At 46.6% G+C, this 19,193-nt stretch overlaps 1 protein-coding gene across 1 annotated transcript in view; it reads right to left on the reverse strand.

The window, feature by feature from the left end:
• EYA2 (EYA transcriptional coactivator and phosphatase 2) overlaps positions 1 to 19,193 on the reverse strand; it is a 188,333-nt gene that overhangs the window by 27,137 nt on the left and 142,003 nt on the right. Inside the window, exon 10 of the mRNA XM_012743007.3 lies at positions 2,597 to 2,686. Coding sequence (XP_012598461.2) covers positions 2,597 to 2,686 — 90 coding nt within the window. The remainder of the gene's footprint in view (positions 1 to 2,596; positions 2,687 to 19,193) is intronic.

The raw sequence follows: 19,193 nt of genomic DNA on the forward strand, positions 1-19,193 counted from the left end.
GGGTGTTGGGGTGACGATCAGAACTCTGTTTCTTCCAGCTACTGGCAACACCACCGAGGCAGCCAAGGGGCAGCCTGTGCTCCCTGCCCCCCCTCACCACACCCGGAGGGCACCTGGCCCTGGTCAGAGAGCTCTGAGTGCTCCTGTTCACTCCAAAATTGCTTTTCACAAAGGAACTGGGTTCTAATTCAGCTCCAAGTGTAACTTCTTTTGCCTTCCCTTGGTTTTGGTGGGGTGTGGAAAAGGAGACTTCTGAAACTACAAGGCTTAATATTGGGGCAAATTCTATCCTTAGAGCGACGGGATCCTCTGGGGAAGGATTGAGCCTGGCTGGCCCCTCTCCCGAGACACACACCCGTGCAGGTACACGTGTGCTGCACTCAATGTCAGGGGTTCCTGGCCCCTGATGGGTGGGTGTGACCTGGGCAGTCACTCCCCAGCTATAACTTCTGCAGCATAATCGTCTCCAAATTGCTTGAGTACCTGAGTACCTAGCACCTTCTGATACCCATTTCCATCTCAGAAGGTGAGACAAGGCAATGAAAACGGATGTAGCGGCAGGAGTATTAATGACTCAGGCTTCCCCAAACGTACCCATCAATTTCTTGCCTCTTACCCATCAATTTCTGCCTTTGCACATACTGTTCCCTGACCTGCAAATACTCTTCCCGCCAGCTAGCTCTAACCTTTTCCTGATAATGACCGCATGACAGCCTCCTCCCTCAGCCTCCTGGTGGCCCTCAGAGCACTTTATCCGACAAGATATTACTTAATCTGTTGTTTATGGTGGCAGCCCCAGCTGGGAGGTCAAGAGGTCAAGCCGAGAGGGCATGAGTCTCGCTGGGTTTCGTTTGCTGCTGAACCCGTAGCACTGCGACCAGGGCCTGGCAAATGGGACGTTCTCTGTAAAAAGCTGCCGGATGCAGAGGACGCCCTTACTTACGGACGGCCACTATGCGCTCAGAGCAGAAAGGGATCTGACTTTATTCCTTGGGGCTGTCACTCGCGCAGGAGCCGGGCTGTGAGCTGGCCTCCTGCGGCCGCTGGCCTCTCCCTGGGTCCATGCTGCCTCCTTGGGAAGCTGCAGAGACTTGAGAGTGTGACAGGGACTGTTCTGCGTCAACAAACAAGGTGTTTTCACTTGTGTGGGTTTTAACTTCTCCGTTGTGTGACACGGTTTCAGTTCTGCTCAGGTGCCCTGGGGCTCCTGGCACGGGGGACATTTTTGAAATAAATTTAATTCCTCAAGTTTCTACTTACAACTGCTTTTTGAAATGGATGTTGGGCAGTGAATATCAATCCCATCATACACATGGGAGGACTGAGGCCCAAGTGGCTAAACCCTTATTGCTCTTTCTTTCTCTCTCTCTCTTTTTTTTTTTTATCCCAGAGACAAGGTCTTGCTTTGTCACCCAGACTGAAGCTCAGTGGCGTGATCATAGCTCACTAGCCTCCAACTCCTAGGCTCAAGGGATTCTCTTGGCTCAGTCTCTGAGTTGCTGGGACTACAGGTGCACCACCATGCTCAGCTAATTTTTAAATTTCTTGTAGAGATGGGGTCTCACTATGTTGCCCAGGCTGGTCTTGAACACCTGTGCTCAAGCAATCCTCTTTCCTCAGCCTTCCGAAGTGCTAGGATTACAGCCACTATGCCTGGCCCACTCTTATTTTTTAATCTGTTGAACCAATAAGATGAACATAATTTACAAATCCAGAAGATCCCCACACTAATCCTTTTATCAGCCAAAAACCTTTCTTCACCCTAGAGAAGGCTGCTTACTCTTTCATTAGCGGGAAGTAACTCATTATAATTCTCTTCTTCCTTTGGCTACCAGGAAGCTCATAGATTCACTCTGAACTTGACTGCAGTAGTTAGCCTATATGAGCCTGGATTGTTTTGGTACAACTCCTTACCCTTATTCATTACATAGCTTTTAATCCTTTTGCTTTAATAGTTCTATTTTAAGTATGTTTTCCATTTGAAATCTTTCCCAAATCTTTCTGACATAGTCTGGGTATAAACAAATGAATTCAATTTATGTTCAAAGCTTCTTTTCTGCCTTTTTTTCCTACCTCCCTTGCATCTTGCTTAGGGGCTCAGGAGCAGATACTTTAAATAAGCATATTCCCTCTGCTCGCTCTCACGCTCTCTCTTTGTAAAACATGCTTTCAGGGGAATGTCAATTGTTTTTAAAAGCTTCCATTCTGGCCCACTGCTAATTATTACTGACCCAGGAGGATCTGCACTAATTTGCCTTAATAAACTTATTAAATAGCAAATTTCAGGAGGAAGAAACTACATAGCCTTTATTGGATTAGTAAAACTGCCAGTGGACATCACCGCTAGAACAGAGAGAAAAACCCATTAACCACACAGGAAAGCCAGGGAGATAATCTGGCTAAGTGTGTTTCTAATAAACGGTTGCTGGCCACAGTTTTGTGCCTTCTTGGGGAATGCAAGCAAAAGTTTCAAGCCTCTGAAAGAAAAAGAGGAAAAAAAAAAAGAAAGGAAGGAAGGAAGAAAGCATCTTTCCTCCCAAACTAGATGCAGGTGATTAAACACAGCAAATGTTAAATGAAAGCGGCAGCTACAAACCTCCAGGTCATTGAAGAACAGATGTGTGTCTGCAAGGTTGAAGATCATCTCTTCCATCATCAGGCCGATGCGCACGGACGTCGTGGTGTCCTGTTAGAGAAGGAGAAAATCACACGAGTGGAGCCTGAGTCATCTCAGCCTCCCTCCCCATCCCGTCCCACTGCTGAAAGGCAGTTTTGGTCTGTTCCCATCTGCACGGCTCGTGCATGGCCTAAAATGTGTCTCCGTGTGGGGTCAGGGTGATCATGTTGCAGATTCTGACATCTCACTTCCAGTTTTTCACCATTTCTATTTACCCTCTCCAGTATGTATTTATTTATGAGACAGAGTCTCACTCTGTCACCCTGGGTAACAGAGTGCCACCTACGGCATCATCATAGCTCACTACAACCTCAAACTCATGGTCTCAAGCGATCCTTCTGTCTCAGCCTCCAGAGTAGCTGGGGCTACAGGTGCATGCCACCACACCTGGCTAATTTTTCTATTTTTGGCAGAGAATGGGTCTCGATCTTGCTCCGGCTGGTCTTGAACTCCTGATCTCAAGCGATCCTCTAGCCTCAGCCATCCTCTCCAGTTTTTAAATCTCCCTGGAAACGCCCTTGGAATTGCAACCGTGTTCAGTGTTGCGTGGACACTCATGACAGAAATGGCTGCAATACAGGAGGGCCTCTTGGAAAATGTGTTTTCTGGGGTTCCCTCCAACACGTTTTTGTTTTCAGGGAGGCCTGGAAGGTTTCTGGGAAAGCAGTATAAACTATGTATAAACTACAGGGAGACCTGGGATGTCAGTTCTCTCTTTCCGATGATCTCTCTATGGATGCTGCCTTACTCCACCTGGTATTTTAAAAATCACTGTTACCTAACAATAGAGGATTAATGATAAAAACACACACACAAAACCCATTATGGTCCATCCATACAGGAAAAACCAGGCAGCCATTACAAAAATGGAGTCATGCTAGAGCTAGTGATCTGAAACTATCATCAAGAGACGCAGTACTAAGTAACGGAAGCGATTTGCATCACAGCGTAATGTATGAAACACAGGGTGCGATAAGTGTCCTCTCTCTCTCTTTTCTGTGCACATAGTGTGGCAACTGCATTGCTGTTCACCCACACTTGGGGTCTCTCCCTGAAGAGCTTCTCCCTGCAGGAAGAGGACACATACCAGGGGTTGGCACACTATGGCCCTCAGGCCAAATCTGGCCTGCTGCTTCTTTTTGCACAGCTCATGGGTTAAGGATGGATTTTTACATTTTTTTAACAGTGTCTTATCTATGGTTCCTTTCATACTACAAAGTCAGAGGTGCCTCGTACAGAGACCACATGTCCCAGGAAGCCTAAATTGTTTACTGTTCCACCCCTGATCCGTACCCTCCCTGTTGAACTCAGGTGTGACTATGCAACTTGTCTTGGCCAATGACACATGGGCAGAAGTTACGTTTCACTTCTGGTCAGAAGCTTTGAAGAGTCAGTGCATGCTTCCCCATGCACTCTCTCTTCCCACTTTATAAGACTGTACATATTCTGGATAAAAGCTATTCTGGATAAAAGTTACTCTGGGTTCTTGAAAAAAGATGATGTGGATCAGAGCTGCAGTTCACCAATAGGGTCATGTGCCATAAATGAGATTTGGGGGATGTTTGTTACTGCAGCTTGCTCTCACCTATCCTAACTAATACACATGGAAAATATGTAGTACAATGGTTTTCAAGCCTGGCTATGCACTGTAATCCTCTGGGGAGCATTCGAAAATCTTGATACCCAGGATGCTCCCCAGACCAATGAAATAAGAACTTCTGAGAGTGAGGTCCAGGTACCAGGAAGTTTAAATTTCCCCAGGTGATTCCAATGTGCAGCCAAGGTTAGGCAATACTAACGCATTATTGGTAATATTCCTGGCTAATCTCTATTAAGTGTTTTCTCTATGCCACTTTACAAGTATTAACTCATTTAATCCCCACAAAGCTCTAGGAGGCAAACACTATTATTTTCCCATTGCTGTGGTTTGGACGTGGTGTGTCCCCGTCAAAACTCATGTTGAAATTTGATCCCCAATGTGGCTGCATTAGGAGGTGTTTGTGTCATGGGTGCAGATCCCTCATAAATAGATTAATTCTTTTCTCAGGAATAGATTAGTTCCCATGAGAGTAGGTTGTTCAAAGAGTTTGGCTTTCTCAGTTTCACTTCCTCTCTTGCTGCATGGTCTCTCTGCACATGCTCACTTCTTTTCCACTTCCCACCATGATAGGAAGCAACCTGAGGCCCTCACCAGGTGCAGCTGCCCAGTCATGAACTTTCCAGCCACCAGAATCATAAGCCAAATACTCTCCAGCCCTGATCTTTCTTTTATTTTTATAAATTATCCTGCCTTGGGTATTGTGTTATAGCAACACTAAACAGACTAAGACACCCAGTTCATCGATGAGAAAAATGAGGCGCGCCAAGGTTAGGTAGCTTGTTCAAGGCCACACAAGCTAACAAGTGCTGGGATTTGAACCTAGGTAATCTGGTTCCAGACCAAGACTGCTTCTGAGGAGAACTCAAAGGGGTTGAGTTGGCAAAGAATAAAGGGGGCCTTGTACCCTCACTCTTTACACTTTCTTTTCATGTTTGAAAATTTTACTGGGAAGGTATATTACTTTTTTTTGAGACAGAGTCTTGCTTGGTTGCCCCAAGTAGAATGCTGTGGCATCAGCCTAGCTCACAGCAACCTCAAACTCCTGAGCTCAAGCGACCCTCCTGCCTCAGCCTTCTGGGTAGCTGGGACTATAGGTATGTGCCATGACACCAGGCTAATTTTTCTATTTTTAGTAGAGATGGGGTCTTGCTCAGGTTGGTCTCAAACTCCTGACCTCGAGTGATCCTCCCACCTCGGCCTCCCAGGGTGCTAGCATTACAGGCGCAAGCCATCACTCCCGCCTGGTGCATTACTTCTATTATAAAAATAAATAATTAACAGCATAAACCCTTCTTGACCCTTAAAAAAATGTGGCTGGTGATGTCAGCTTCACACACAGGACTGTGGAGAACCAGGCCCAGGAATGCAGCCATTAGGAGGAACACCTCATCAGAGCCCCGGGAGCAAAGCTTAGCACTCCCTCCTGGCTGGAAGTCTGGAAGTCCGAGGGGGGGAGGGGGCAGGGTTTGGTGAGAAACAAAGAGCAAATGAGGAAAACAAATGGCTCAGGGCCTAGGAGGGAATCAGAGTGTGACCTGAGAGAGAGAGAAGGTTCTGGGGGTGTTTCCACGAATGACTCACAGCCGAAGCGTTTCACCTCTGCGCAAAGACATTCCTCTTTGACGGGGCCACTCGGCTACTCGTGCACCAATCCACCTACGACCAGCCCTCAACGTGCTGGGCCAGGGGCAAGCAGCAGCTGTCAACCTGGACTCCTCTGCTGAACGGATTTACTCAGAAAGATGTCACCTCCCAGGCCAGCACACAGAGAGGGAAAAATAATCCCTGCCTATGAAATGGCTTCTCTGTGAAAAGTGCCTGTTATAAAAAGGCAAATGCCGCATGTTGATAAAGCTCAAGTCATGACTGATTGATGTTGGGAGGATATGAAGAGACAGTCTGCACGTGTGTGATGGGGGCAAGGGTGAGAGAAGGGACTCTAATTCTCATCTTATATTTCGGGAAGCCAGAGATCACGCCCAAAATGGCAAAAAAAAAAAAACCAACCCAATCAAGAAGTAGCAACATAAGCACGTTACTTAGAAATCTGGAGGTAAGTTCCAAAAGCATCAGCAAAGGTTGAAAGCTGTTGCCTCTGGGTAGAAAGAAAGAGTAGGGGCGAGGGTGGGGGCAGGGTCACTGGGGACTGCTGTTTTCCATATATTTTTCCCTATAAAACTATATGATTTTTTAAAATTGATTTTATTTTTTAATTTATTTTAGAGATGGGGGTCTCGCTCTTGCTCAGGCTGGTCTTGAACTCCTGAGCTCAAACGATCCGCCCACCCCAGCCTCCCAGAGTGCTAGGATTATAGGTGTGAGCCACCGCACCCGGCCTGATTTCTTTTTTTTAAGAGAAGGTCTTGCTCTGTCATCCAGGCTAGAGTGCAGGGGTGAGATCATAGCTCACTGTAACTTTGGACTCCTGAGCTCATGTGATCTTCCTGCCTCAGCCTCCCTAGTAGCTGGGACTATAGGCATATGCCACCACACCCAGCTAATATTTTAAAATTTTATTTTTTGTAGAGATGGGTTCTCACTATGTTATCCAGGCTGGCCTGGAACTCCTGGCTTTAAGCAATCCACCCACCTTGGCCTTCCAGACTGCTGGGATTACGGGCATGAGCCACTGCACCAAGCCCAGAACTATATGAATTTTAAACTATATACATATATTTCTTGGGTCAAAAAATTCAAAATAATAGGCAACATATTTAGTAACATCCTAGAGAAAAACTCATACACATTAACAAGGGGACATGTCAAAAGATGTTCATTACAGAATTGTTAGTAAATAGCAAAAGATTGGAAAAAATTTAGTTTTCCAGCCAAAGGAGACTAGAAAAATAAAATGTAGTATATTCCTAAAATGGAAAATGAAATTTCAATGGAAAGAAATGAACCAGATCTACATGTACTAACATGAATGTATCAAAAATATGTTATTGAGTGAAAAGAAATTTTTTGATTACAGTATATATTATATACTGCATGTTATTACCATTTATTAGGAACACATAAAATGTTACTACATATTTTCCATGGGTACTCATATATTTGTAAGCATCTGAAAGGATAAACTCAGTGAAAGAACAGTGGGTACTTCCAGAAGGCAGAGAGGAGGGAGTAGAGATGGTCAAAGCGAACTTCAGTATTATCTAGAATATTCTAACATTTTTTAAAGGAGAAGGGATCCAAATATTTACTGTATAATTTAAAATTAAAAAAATTAAATACACCCAAATGTTTCTGTAGACAGCCTTCAGAACACCCACCTACTCCTTGGCATTCTATTATTAATATTTCAGGTTTTCCTAAAATTTGCTTGCATGTTGCCTAGACATGCAAGATTGTTTTAAGACAATCTAATAGGCTTAAGCTACATAGGTGGTACCTCTTTTAAAAAACGACTTGATAGAAACTAGTTGCGCAGAGGCAGAAAAGTCTGGAATAGCCCCAGAAAAGCACAAGCATTCCAGGAGTTAAAGTAACACAGAGTGTTGCCCTGGGCCAGACCACTTTATCCAAATAAAAAATGTTTTTCCAGGGTTGCAAAGACTGAGAAGCTAGAAGAAAAAAAAATTGGTGGGGATTCTGTTAATTTGTGTGAGAGACATCTGGAGCGAGGGCAAGACAAAAGCCATCGGTTTTATCTCAGGCTGCCTGCGCAGCGCATCCCTGATACGTGCCATAAACACACCGCTCTGGTCTGTTGGTTTCATTCAGCCCAGTGCGGTGGGGAGGAGAAGCCTCCGTGTTAACCCAGCCGTCCTCCTAGCCACACAAAGCCCGAAATATAGGAGCCTTCGCACCATGCTCTTCAGCCAATAAAGCGCAACTGACCCTTCCAAATCCACCCTGATCCCTCTGACTGCCTAACACCGCAGCGAGGATGAAATGACACAGCACGGGTTTAAGCACCTAGCCCAGGGCCTGGTATGCAGCAGGTGCTCCGCAAGCGTTGGTGATCGCCAAAATCTCCCAGTCCCCTGCCTCGAACCTTTCTGCAAATAACCTGTTTCTGTAAACCCGGCAGGAGCACCCGAAATCAGTTGGTACAAAAGCCTTTAACATGCTACTCGCACGAAAACCATTTTCTTAATCATTACATGCTCTTTGGATTAAAAATAAAAAATCAGTGGTTAATTTCCCAAACGAGCAACAGCATAAGTGGATTACTTAAAAATAAATACATAAAGTGATCAATTTAAACCAGAACAGAGAACTGAGAAAAAGGGATTTCCCCACTTGGGCTTCAGAGTGTGACTGGTCGTTGGAAGCACTAGGCTGGGGACGGTGGGGCTGGGTGGATGGAATGGCGTGTGTGCTGCACTAGAGAATCTGTGGGTGGTTCTCTCCCAGCGAAGGCACAAGTCAGACAAAGGCACTGCAGATTGTTCCAGCGTGCACTAATGTTCTACAGATTTCTCGGGACTGGCTTTGATGCTGGCGGTGGGCTCCGCACACATTCATCTAGGAGGCTGGCAGGAGGCTTCCCTGGAGCCAGCCCTCAGGGCAGGTGCCGTGGCCCTGGATGGCAGCTCCCTAACCTAATTATTACGCATTCTTGATGAAGTTCCCTTAATTAGAGGAGAATGGCGGGGCCTTTCCTATACGCGCTGCCCAGAGATCTGCCTTGCAGATCGCTGTCTTGTGATATAGTGTTGTGTTTCTTGATCAAAGGACTAGCGTAGAAAAGTCTTTCCCCAAAACAAAATTAATCTGAGGCAAAACAAACACGAAGAAAATGGCACGTAAATTCTCAGAGGTCTCAAGATTTGAATGCCAGAAGTTATCCAGGGTTAGTTAAGACCACGACAGTCGTTTTCCAACAAGTGTCTCTACCGTCCTCAAATTTATCAGCGCTCCAGTGGCAGCCACGTTGGGAGTCTATCTCCCAGTCCATATAGACTAGGAGACGATGGTTTTCCTTTCAAAATGGGGAATTGAAGTTTTTGGCAAAAAGTTGTTCTAATGAATTAGAGGTCTATTTGTCCATTAAAGAATTTCCTTTTATTTTCCAAGTTTTCTGTTTTCAGCACATAGTGTTTTTGTATTAGATGGCTCTAGAATGTGTTCAATTCAAAGAAGCGAGACCCACACATTATTGAATCAGCATCACAGCTCTTTGAGGAAGGTATGCTCCAATTTCATCCTGAAACCACGTTATGTGACTGTGGTCTTTTGGGTTTCTTCACAGTCCTGGTTGAATCATGGTGATGATAATAATAATAATAGCCAATCTTTATCCAGTGCTTTGGAGCGGAGGTTAAGAGGTGGGCCCTAAGCCCGTCTGCCTGTGATCAAGGCCAGCTCCACCTCTTATTAGGTAGATGACCTTGTGCTAGTGACTTAAACTGTGGGTGCCTCAGTTCCTCATCTGTGAAATGAGCTTGCTTACCTGATAGAGTTGTTATGAAGATCAAATGAGTTTTCCATAGTGCAGTTTAGAATCCTTTTAGTGAAAGTTTAATGCCTAGCATTAAAAAAAAAAATAGACTAGAGTCTAGGAGTCAGCAAACTGTGGCCTGCTGCTTGCTTTTGTAAACTAAGTTACTGGGTCACAGCGATGCCCAGTTGTTCACGTGGTGTTTTTTTTTTTTTTTTTTGAGACAGAATCTCACTTTGTTGTCCAGGCTAGAGTGAGTGCCATGGCATCAGCCTAGCTCACAGCAACCTCAATCTCCTGGCCTCAAGTGATCCTATTGCCTCAGCCTCCCGAGTAGCTGGGACTACAGGCATGTGCCACCATGCCTGGCTAATTTTTTGTATATATATTTTTAGTTGGCCAATTAATTTCTATTTTTAGTAGAGATGGGGTCTCGCTCAGGCTGGTTTTGAACTCCTGACCTCGAGCATTCTACTCTCCTCGGCCTCCCAGAGTGCTAGGATTACAGGCGTGAGCCACCACACCCGGCCTGTTCATGTGATGTTTACGGCTGATTTCACGCTACAATGGCGGTTGAGCAGTCACCAAAGAACCTAGGCGAAAACCTAAAGTGTTTGTTATCTCTTTATACAAAATGTTTGTCAGTCTCTGGGATAGGCAACAAAATATCAGAATCTATCATACACAGTCCTGTGAACTTCTAATTCAGTTGGGGGGTGTTTTTGTGTGTACACGTGAGTAATGGGCCATAAATAGAAAATATATTTGTATGGTCATGTTAAAAATTTCAAAAACAGTGAGTTTATGACTGTTTAGAGGTTGGAACTGTGCCTGGAACAAAGTAAGCACTGAATAAATGTTAGTTTAATAATGCCTACTATTTATGTTGCTGTTAGTATTACTATTAGTACCATGTGACTTGTTCAATGTCACTTAAGGAAGTGTTGGCAATGAAACTCAGGTCAAATCTGACTCCAGACACCATAATACTTTGGTGATGCCATGATGCCTGTTATGGCTCCTTTGCTTTGAGGCAGCGCCTGCCTTTCATGGCTTAGCCGCGTGAGTAGACAGGAGGAATGTGCCGTCCCCCATAGAATATCCAGATGGACCACACATCTGCAGTATTTGGTGGTCTCCACTGGAGCTGAGCCACTGAGTCGATTTTATTTGGAGTCCTTGCTGTGAAGATTTAGAGCTGGAGGGGCAGGAAAGGGTTAACTCAGCGGGCCTGGGTTGCTCCAACCCTGCACATGGCTAAGAGCTGTCTGTGGTCAGGACTGGCCCTTGGAGAGCTCCTGGCGGGTGAGCTCTGAGCCCCCCGGGCCACACGACTCCAGCTGATCAGACAGTTCAGGCTAACAAGGGTGAACATTCGTTTTGGCTTTGGAGCACTGGAGTCTAGTGGTTTAGATCAGTCACGCAGGTGCTACCTGCTTGTCATTGACCCTCAATAAAACCGCGGACACCAAGACTCAGGTCTTGGCAACACTTGGCACGTGTTGTCACACACTTTTTTTTTTTTTTTAATTTTTTTTTTATTTTGGCATATTATGGGGGTACAGATTTTAAGGCCTCAACAAATGCCCATTTCCCCCTCTCCCCCCAAAAGTCTGAGTCTCCATCATGACCATCCCCCAGATGGTGCACATCTCACTCATTATGTATGTATATACCCGCCCTATCACACACTTTTGATGGGACAATTAAGAAGAGCATCCATGCTCCACTAGCAGAGGACACCCGGAAGGTTGTACCTGGTCTTTCCTGGACTTCACCCCGCGTGCCTTTTCCCCTTGCAGGTTTTAACCTGGATCCTTTTACTGTAATACACTGTAACTGTGAGTATAACAGCTTCTCGGACTCTTGTGAGTCCTTGAGTCTGAGCATGGTCTTGGGGACCCAACACAGCATCTTTAGTAGACGCCTTTACAAACCTACAACTGGTTAACAAGAAAACTCCCCCCCCAGTAATTCCAATACAATAGTTTAACCTGTTATTTTCCAAACCTTGGCCATTCTAGAGCAGCTGTGTTACTATTAACTTAGTATTTTCCTTTAATTTGGCTACCCCCTCATTTAAAAAAACTTAAATGCATTTTAGTTTAGAAAGAAACTTGTTATCATGACCCTAAAGGGGAAACCTGGCTTACTCACCGTAAATGGAAGGTGACCACGAAGACAAGCACATGCACTACTTTCCTACATGCACTACTTTCCTACGGCTGCTGTAAAAAATCAGCATTTTGACCGTTGATTCCCCTGCAGTTCTAGAGATCAGAGGCGTGGGCAGGGCTGCCCTCCTGGAAGCTTCGCAGGAGAAGCCAGTTTCCTTGCCTGATTCAGCTCCCGGAGGCCACCTGCATTCCCTGGTGGTGGCCCCTGCCTCACGTCACTCCAGCCTCTTCCTTCTGCCCTCACGCCTCCTATCACTCACTCTGACCCTTGTGATTACACTGGGGCCACTTAATCTCATCTGAAAGTCCCTTTTGCCATAGAAGGTAACAGCCACAGGTTCTGGGGACTAGGATGTAGGCATCTTTGGGGGGCCATTCGTCATGCCACACTTGCTCCTGCCCCACGGCCTTTGCACTTGCTGCTCCTCAGCCTGGAATTTCCTCTCCCCAGGCTCTTTCATGGCTGGCTCTTTTGCAGCATTCAGTTTCTACTTCCAGTGCCAGACAGATCTTCTCTGACCATTTTATCTAAAATAAGCCAAGATGCCCACCACACACTCATTCCACATTCCATGACTCTGTTGCAGTTTTAAATAGGATTTATCATTAGCTAAAATCATCTTATGTACGATTTTTGATGCTTCTTCCCCAACTAGGACACAAGCTCCATGAGAGCCACTGCCACGTCCCCTTGCACCTGGAGCACAGCTTGAAGGGCAGATGCTCAGCTAAGTGTTTTTTAATGAATACCTGAGCATGTGTGAACTTTGAGCACACTCCCACATTTCCTCCCTAAAATACATTCTCCCTGTTTTGATAAATTGATAAATGAAGACTCAAAGGGAAGTGATTTGTCCAAGGTCACACTGCTAATTAGTGGCAGGGTTGGTATTCGAACCCAGGACTGTCTGATTCAAGAAACCAAAATCTTTACCATTTTACTCACTGAGTCTGTCTTCATGGCAACTAACAACATAAAAATAAAATACTTTATTAGGAAAAGAAGCTTAAGGCGGATGATAATCAGATTTCTTTTTTTGGGTAGACACCTGATTTAAAACTGTTGGTATCCACTTGTAATGAAGCGAATGATTCGTGTAATGAAATCACACTGGCAAACTTGGAAGAAACCCCAGCAGCTGCTGTATAAAACCCAGCGCCAATGCCTGTCCCCCGTCTCAGGCTGGCTTTCCTGTCTAATAACTGCCGGCCTCTCCAGGGGAGGCAAGGAAGGCCCAGGGGTGGGAAAGGTTCTCTCCTTGTGGCCTCTGAGCATCTGTGGCTTTAATTGCCTAGACTTGATATGGAAAAAGAGAAGTTAGCCGGTAAATCCCTTCCTTCTCAGCTGCCATCCCCTCTGCCGCCTCCCAAGGCCAGGAGTGGCTGTGTGGGAACCAGACACCTTGGCTGACATCGGAAATCGGCTCATTTTAGCCGGCCCTGCACGGCTCAGAATCCTTTTTCTGTCCTGCCAGCCATTCTCCCCCCACTTGAATGTAGCCCATAGCTTTTATTGTTTTTGAGACAGAGCCTCACTCTGTTGCCGGGCTAGAGTGAGTGCCATGGCGTCAGCCCAGCTCACAGCAACCTCAAACTCCTGGGCTCAAGCGATCCTGCTGCCTCAGCCTCCCGAGTAGCTGGGACTACAGGCATGCGCCACCATGCCCGGCTAATTTTTCCTATATATATTAGTTGGCCAATTAATTTCTTTCTATTTATAGTAGAGACGGGGTCTTGCTCTTGCTCAGGCTGGTCTCAAACTCCTGACTTTGAGTGATCCTCCCTCCTCGGCCTCCCACAGTGCTAGGATTACAGGCGTGAGCCACCGTGCCCGGCCACAGCCCATAAACTTTGCAAAATGTCATCCTCGGAGCCAAAAGAAGCGTGTTGTGGAAAGACGTACTTGAGGGCTTCTTTAGATCCGTTATCAAATGTTATCAAATGCAACCTTTCCAAACACAATTTTCAGGGGGAAAAAAAGCTACTGTCTCTGAATAACGTCTTGGTCTCCAAGGTCAGGTTGCTTCCCAGAGGCCGGGGTCCCTGTTCTTGCCCGGGGTCTCTTGGGTGGGGCACCGGCCAGGCCTTCCAGGTGAGACGAGGGAGGCGCAGCCTCCACTCTGAGGGGCTTGAGTCCTGCACCCGACGCCAGACTCGCCTGCCTGGGCCCTCCCGACTGCCTGCTTATTGTTCCAGCTCCAAGCACAGCCCTGGGGCTGCCCGAGGACGACAGTCTGGGCAGCTCCAGCGAGGCATCGAAGGAAATCAGCCGACCTGCTTTTGTGCTCCTCCCGAGGCATTTTCTTTTTTTTCTTATTTTTGAGACAGTACCTTGCTCTGTAGCCGGGGCTGGAGCACGGTGGTGTCATCCTCGCTGAGGGCCTGAGCCAACAAGGAGGCGTTTTCTTTTCTTTTTTTTTATTATTTTTTTTTTTATTTTTTAAATGATGCAACATGCTAGGAATCTTTTCTTTTTTAGTCAACTGATCTGGGACTTTAAAGGAGGCGTTTTCTTAAGGAACTTGCACAACAAGCAGAGGTGATGTTTGGCATTTGGGAAGGGGTCTTCGATACTCTTGTGCTAGCAATTGCCCCCGTAACTGTCATTCAGCTGGGAACTCTTAGCTTGAGGTGCATTTCTGAAAAATTTCTGCCGGCATGGTTAACAAATTCACTAGTTAATTCACTTTTTTTTTTTTTTTTTAAAGATTCAGCCCAATTTATTTTAGGGGAACTGATGGGCGCATGAACAGTGCTTTTGCTTGTTTACAAAATGCCACTAGAATGAAAAATGTGAGCATTCTACCCTACAGAGGAGGGTTTTTCAACCTTGGTACTGTTGGCATTTTGAGCCAGATCATTCTCTGTCGTGGGACCATCCTGTGCACTGTGGGATGTTTGGCAGTCACCCTGTCCACCACCCACTAGATGTCACTAGCACCCCCGCCCCGTTGTCACTGTCATAAATGTCTCCGGACCTTGCCCCACATCCGCTGAGGGCAAAACCCCCCCTTGCTGAGAACCGCTGCTCTAAATGATTTTAAAATAATGAAGCAGCTTGGTCCTAAATGCTAGTAAATTAACTTTGTAATTATAGAGCGGGCAACCTTATTAACGAAACTAGCTTTCTAATTAAGACATGAGCTAAATTAAAAAAAAAAGAAATCTGAATCTCCCCACCTGTGGAGCGGGAGGTGCGGCTGTCCCACCCCCGGGGGCGTGTGACTCAGGAGGCAGGAACCACCCTGCAGCCAGACACCTGGCTGCAAATCCGGGCTCTGCCCTTACTAGAAGGTGTGTGACTTGGGGCTGGGCACTTAACCTCGGGCTGCCCGCTTCCTCACCTGGGTGAGGTGGGAACCCGCAGCAGCTGACGGGCTGGTGACGGCGAGTTAGGGAGCTGAGGGGAGGAAAGCACTTGAGACGGTGGCCTGGCTGCGCAAACACCACAGGCGGGTCAGTCATTCTTATTGCTGTTCTTTTTTTTTTTTTTTAGATGGGATCTTGCTATGCTGCCCAGGCTGGTCTCAAATTCCTGGTCTCAAGTGATCCTCCTGCCTCAGCCCTCGAAATGCTGGGATTACAAGAGTGAGCTGTCACCGCCCAGCACAGTCATTCTTATTCACAGAGTCGCTCTCTGGGGCCTCACTGGCCGCATCTAGCATCTGCGCTTGGCTGTCCCTTCCTCGGGTGCCGCCTGAAGGGAAGGCCGGGGAGGCGTCTGTCTTGGCACTTTGTGATCCCAGGTCCTTTCCTCTCCTCTCAGCTCCCGGACAGCGGGCGGGCCGGGCTGCGTGTCGGCAGGGACCCTGTCTGGGCTTGCACACGGTCGCTGCAGAGGGCAGACCTGCCCGCTCTGGGGACGGCTCACGATTGCAGACAGCTTGCTGCCTGCCTTGCCCACGCTGCTTCTGTGTCATTACCCTGACGTCCCAAACTTGGGGGCAGTGTGCTTCTGCACCTCTCCTGGAAAGGAGATCTGCACCCCTCCGCTTCTCTTTTAAAGAAAACACACACACACACACACACACACACACACACACACACAAAACCAATCAAAGCCATCACACCATCCAAGCCAACTGAGCCTTTAAAAAATCACTGCCAAGTAGCTGTTTACAAGCTGAACAAATAATTACTCTGCCACAAGGAAGAAAAGTATTAATTAAAGCTATTCATTAAACCAGCTTCCCTATTCTGTGGGGTTTATCTGTTAGAAGTGTCAGCCAAAGGTTAGGGGCGGATTAACACACAATGGAGAGCTTTGCCAGTTAAATCTCCTCCTTGTGGTTAGCTTTTAATAATAAAGTTGTCATTAAAAGAAAGAATTTAATGGTTTTAATTGGGTTTAATTACTTGGAAACTCTTGGAAGGCAGATCAGCTTGTTGAAAAAAATTTTTTTTAGAGGAAGACAAGAAAATGATGGTCATAAAGAAAAAATGAGTTGATTCACATGTTTAAACAGTAAAGTGAAAAAAAAAAAACTTGGCTCCTTTGACAGTTTCACAGGAGAACACAGAAAATAGGACCGATCATCTTAGCTCAGCAAATGGGTCTGTTTGTACTAACAAGAAGTGAACCGAAAGACTGTAGGAGAAGTTCTGTCATCGCTGAATCACAAGAGTCAAACTGACAACAAATGATGAAATCATGGTCAAATTTAAGAGAACAGAGATGTCTAAACTGGTTCCTCTTTTGGGGTTTTATGCAACTATTTAGCATCTTAGTTTATTCTTTCTTTTTTTTATCCTTTGAAGAATGTTCTTTTGGCTGGAGATGTCTAGCAGCTTTTAAAGCATTACACTAGGGTATAAATTTGAAGGCAAAAAATAACAAATAAATAGGTAAACGGAGCTGTGAACGCTGAGCAGGGTGACCGGCCATCCTGATTTGCCTGGGACTGAGGGGCTCCTGGGTTGTGGGATTTTAGTGCTAAAACTGGACAAACATGCATGAGACGATCACCCTAACACAAGTCACCACCTGGGACCAAGGAGCATTTGATAACATGGGAGACCCGTGTGTTTAGGGAAGTTCACACCAAGGGCTACGACCAGGGCTTGACACCCAGCAAGTGTCTACTACTCCATCTGCACTGACGACGTCCTTGTCAAAACTGTGTGTCTTCTGCTTGTTAGCAGTGTAAGAAACGGAAATTATAAGAAAAGCTCAAAGCCAACAGCTTATTTTACCTTCTGTCCCCCCAGCTTGCTTGCTTACAATATGTAGCTGAAGTGAAGCCATGACAGGCTTCAGCAGGTGCTGGGACTCAGAAGGCCGCAACCGCAGGTCATTTCCTGATAAGAGGTCGGTCCAAAAGCTCCAGGACGGGATGGGGGAGGGGGCCAAACTATGATGACTCTGCAGTAAAATGCAGAGGAAAAGCCCTAACCCCAGAACCAATCAGGTAGCAGCTCGGGACCAACCAGAGCCAACCAGTAAAGAGCTGCAAGAAAATGCGGCGGGTACTTAAGAAAGGCCTGTAGCCTAAGGGGGGGTCCTAGTCAGAATAGAGGCCACTGCAATTGTCGCTCTGAGACTCGGACCCTAGCTCGAGCTAGTCAATAAAACTCCTTTTGATGATTTCAGCCTCAGTGACTCTGTCTCTGTCCTGTGGTACTGCGGTTTCCCGCTCTAACGAGCAGTAGAGTCGTACGTCGCACGCCTCCCTTGGACAGGACGTGTTACACAACCAGCAACTTGTTTCTAACGGTGCAGTTCTTTAAAAGACACGGCCATTCATTTACTCTACAAAAGCTGCTCACGACGTAGCCGGTACGGTTCCACACACTTGCCATGTGTTCACTCACGCAATCCTCCCCCAGGGACCCTACCAGGTAATATGATTGCTATTATGCCCATGCGGGAAAGTACTCATTTGAGGTCATGTGGCTAGGAAGCGGAGCTGGCTCTGAACTTGAGCATTCTGGCTCTTGAGCAGCCCAGGCTCTAGACCAGAGATGGCCAACTTTCCCTGTAAAGGGCTAGAAAGCAAATATTTTAGGCTCTGTGGCCCATATGGTTTCCATCACAACTACCCAACTCTGCTGCCGTAGCCTGAAAGCAGCCATAGACAATATGTAAATGAATGGGCATGGCTGTGTTACAATAAAACTTTATTTAAAAAAAAACAGGTGGTGGGCCAGACAGATTTGGACCACGGGATGGATGCAGTTTGCCGACACCTGCTCTAGGCCGCTATGCGATACTGTCTCCTTGCTCTCAGACACTGAAAGTCCCTTGTCACATGGAGCTTACATTCTAATGGAGGAGGAGGGCTGTGAAAAACTAAGAAACGGTTCATTTCAGACAGTGACGAGGCTATGAAGAAAAGGAAACACGAGGATACGCTGGAGGGAGAGAGCAGCGGGGGGACGGATTGAGCGTGTCTGTGTGCATGTGATTTGGGAAGGGCTGCTAGAGAGGGGGTGGTCAGAGAAGCCCTCTCCGAGGGGGTGACATCCGAGCGAAGGCCAGGGGATGACCTGGGGGAGGGAACAGCCAGCGCAAAGGCTCTGAGGCAGCAGCAAGCTTAGTGTGTTTGAGAAGCAGAAAGAGGGCCAGAGTAGAGCGGGTGTAATAAGTAAGTGGGAGAGGGAGGATTTGCCAGGCAGGTGAATCAGACAATTTAGGGGATTCTAGGCCATGGGCAAGAGTTTGAATTTGATTCAGTGTATTGGAAGCTGGAGGGCAGTTTCCAGCAGGGCAAATGAGGAGGTCTCATTTATGTCCGAAACAGATCACTCAGGCTGCCTTCATGGCACTGCGTCATCCTGTCCAGTCAAAAACTCAGAGAGCTGGGCATCATTATTACACCCATTTTGCAGATGAGAACCGAGGCTCAGCGAATCCCCCACCTAGTAAGTGACAGGACCGGGCCCAGTCTCATTCTCTCCTCCTGTGCCACTCAGCCCTAGGAGACACAACTGTGGTTGCCTGAGTACCATCGTCTCTCAGCCTGAAGGCTTCTTTGTGTTGAGGATAAGGAAAGCAGTACTGGGCCCAAGTCAACTGGCCTGGTTTTAGTCTGCAGAGAAGCTAAACCACTTACAAACACTGTGATGGAGCGTCACCGTGTGATGGAACAGTGACGGAACCTAAGGAATGGGAGGAGGAGAGGAGAGAACAAACCACCCTTTTGAAAAGCCAATCAATGAATAAAGCAAGATTTGTAGTATGCTTGACGGTAGGGCTGCTGTGTACAGCTGCACAGGTTGTGCACTGCATAACTCCAGGGGTATCACTCACATAGACCACGGTGAAAGTAGCATCCCCTAGAGCTGGGCGATATACATTCTGCACCACAGTGTGCTCTGCCAGGAGGTGATGAATATTACAGAAAAAAAAAA

This window comes from Microcebus murinus, chromosome 16 (assembly GCF_040939455.1).
Source record: "Microcebus murinus isolate Inina chromosome 16, M.murinus_Inina_mat1.0, whole genome shotgun sequence".
Lineage (NCBI taxonomy): Eukaryota > Metazoa > Chordata > Mammalia > Primates > Cheirogaleidae > Microcebus > Microcebus murinus.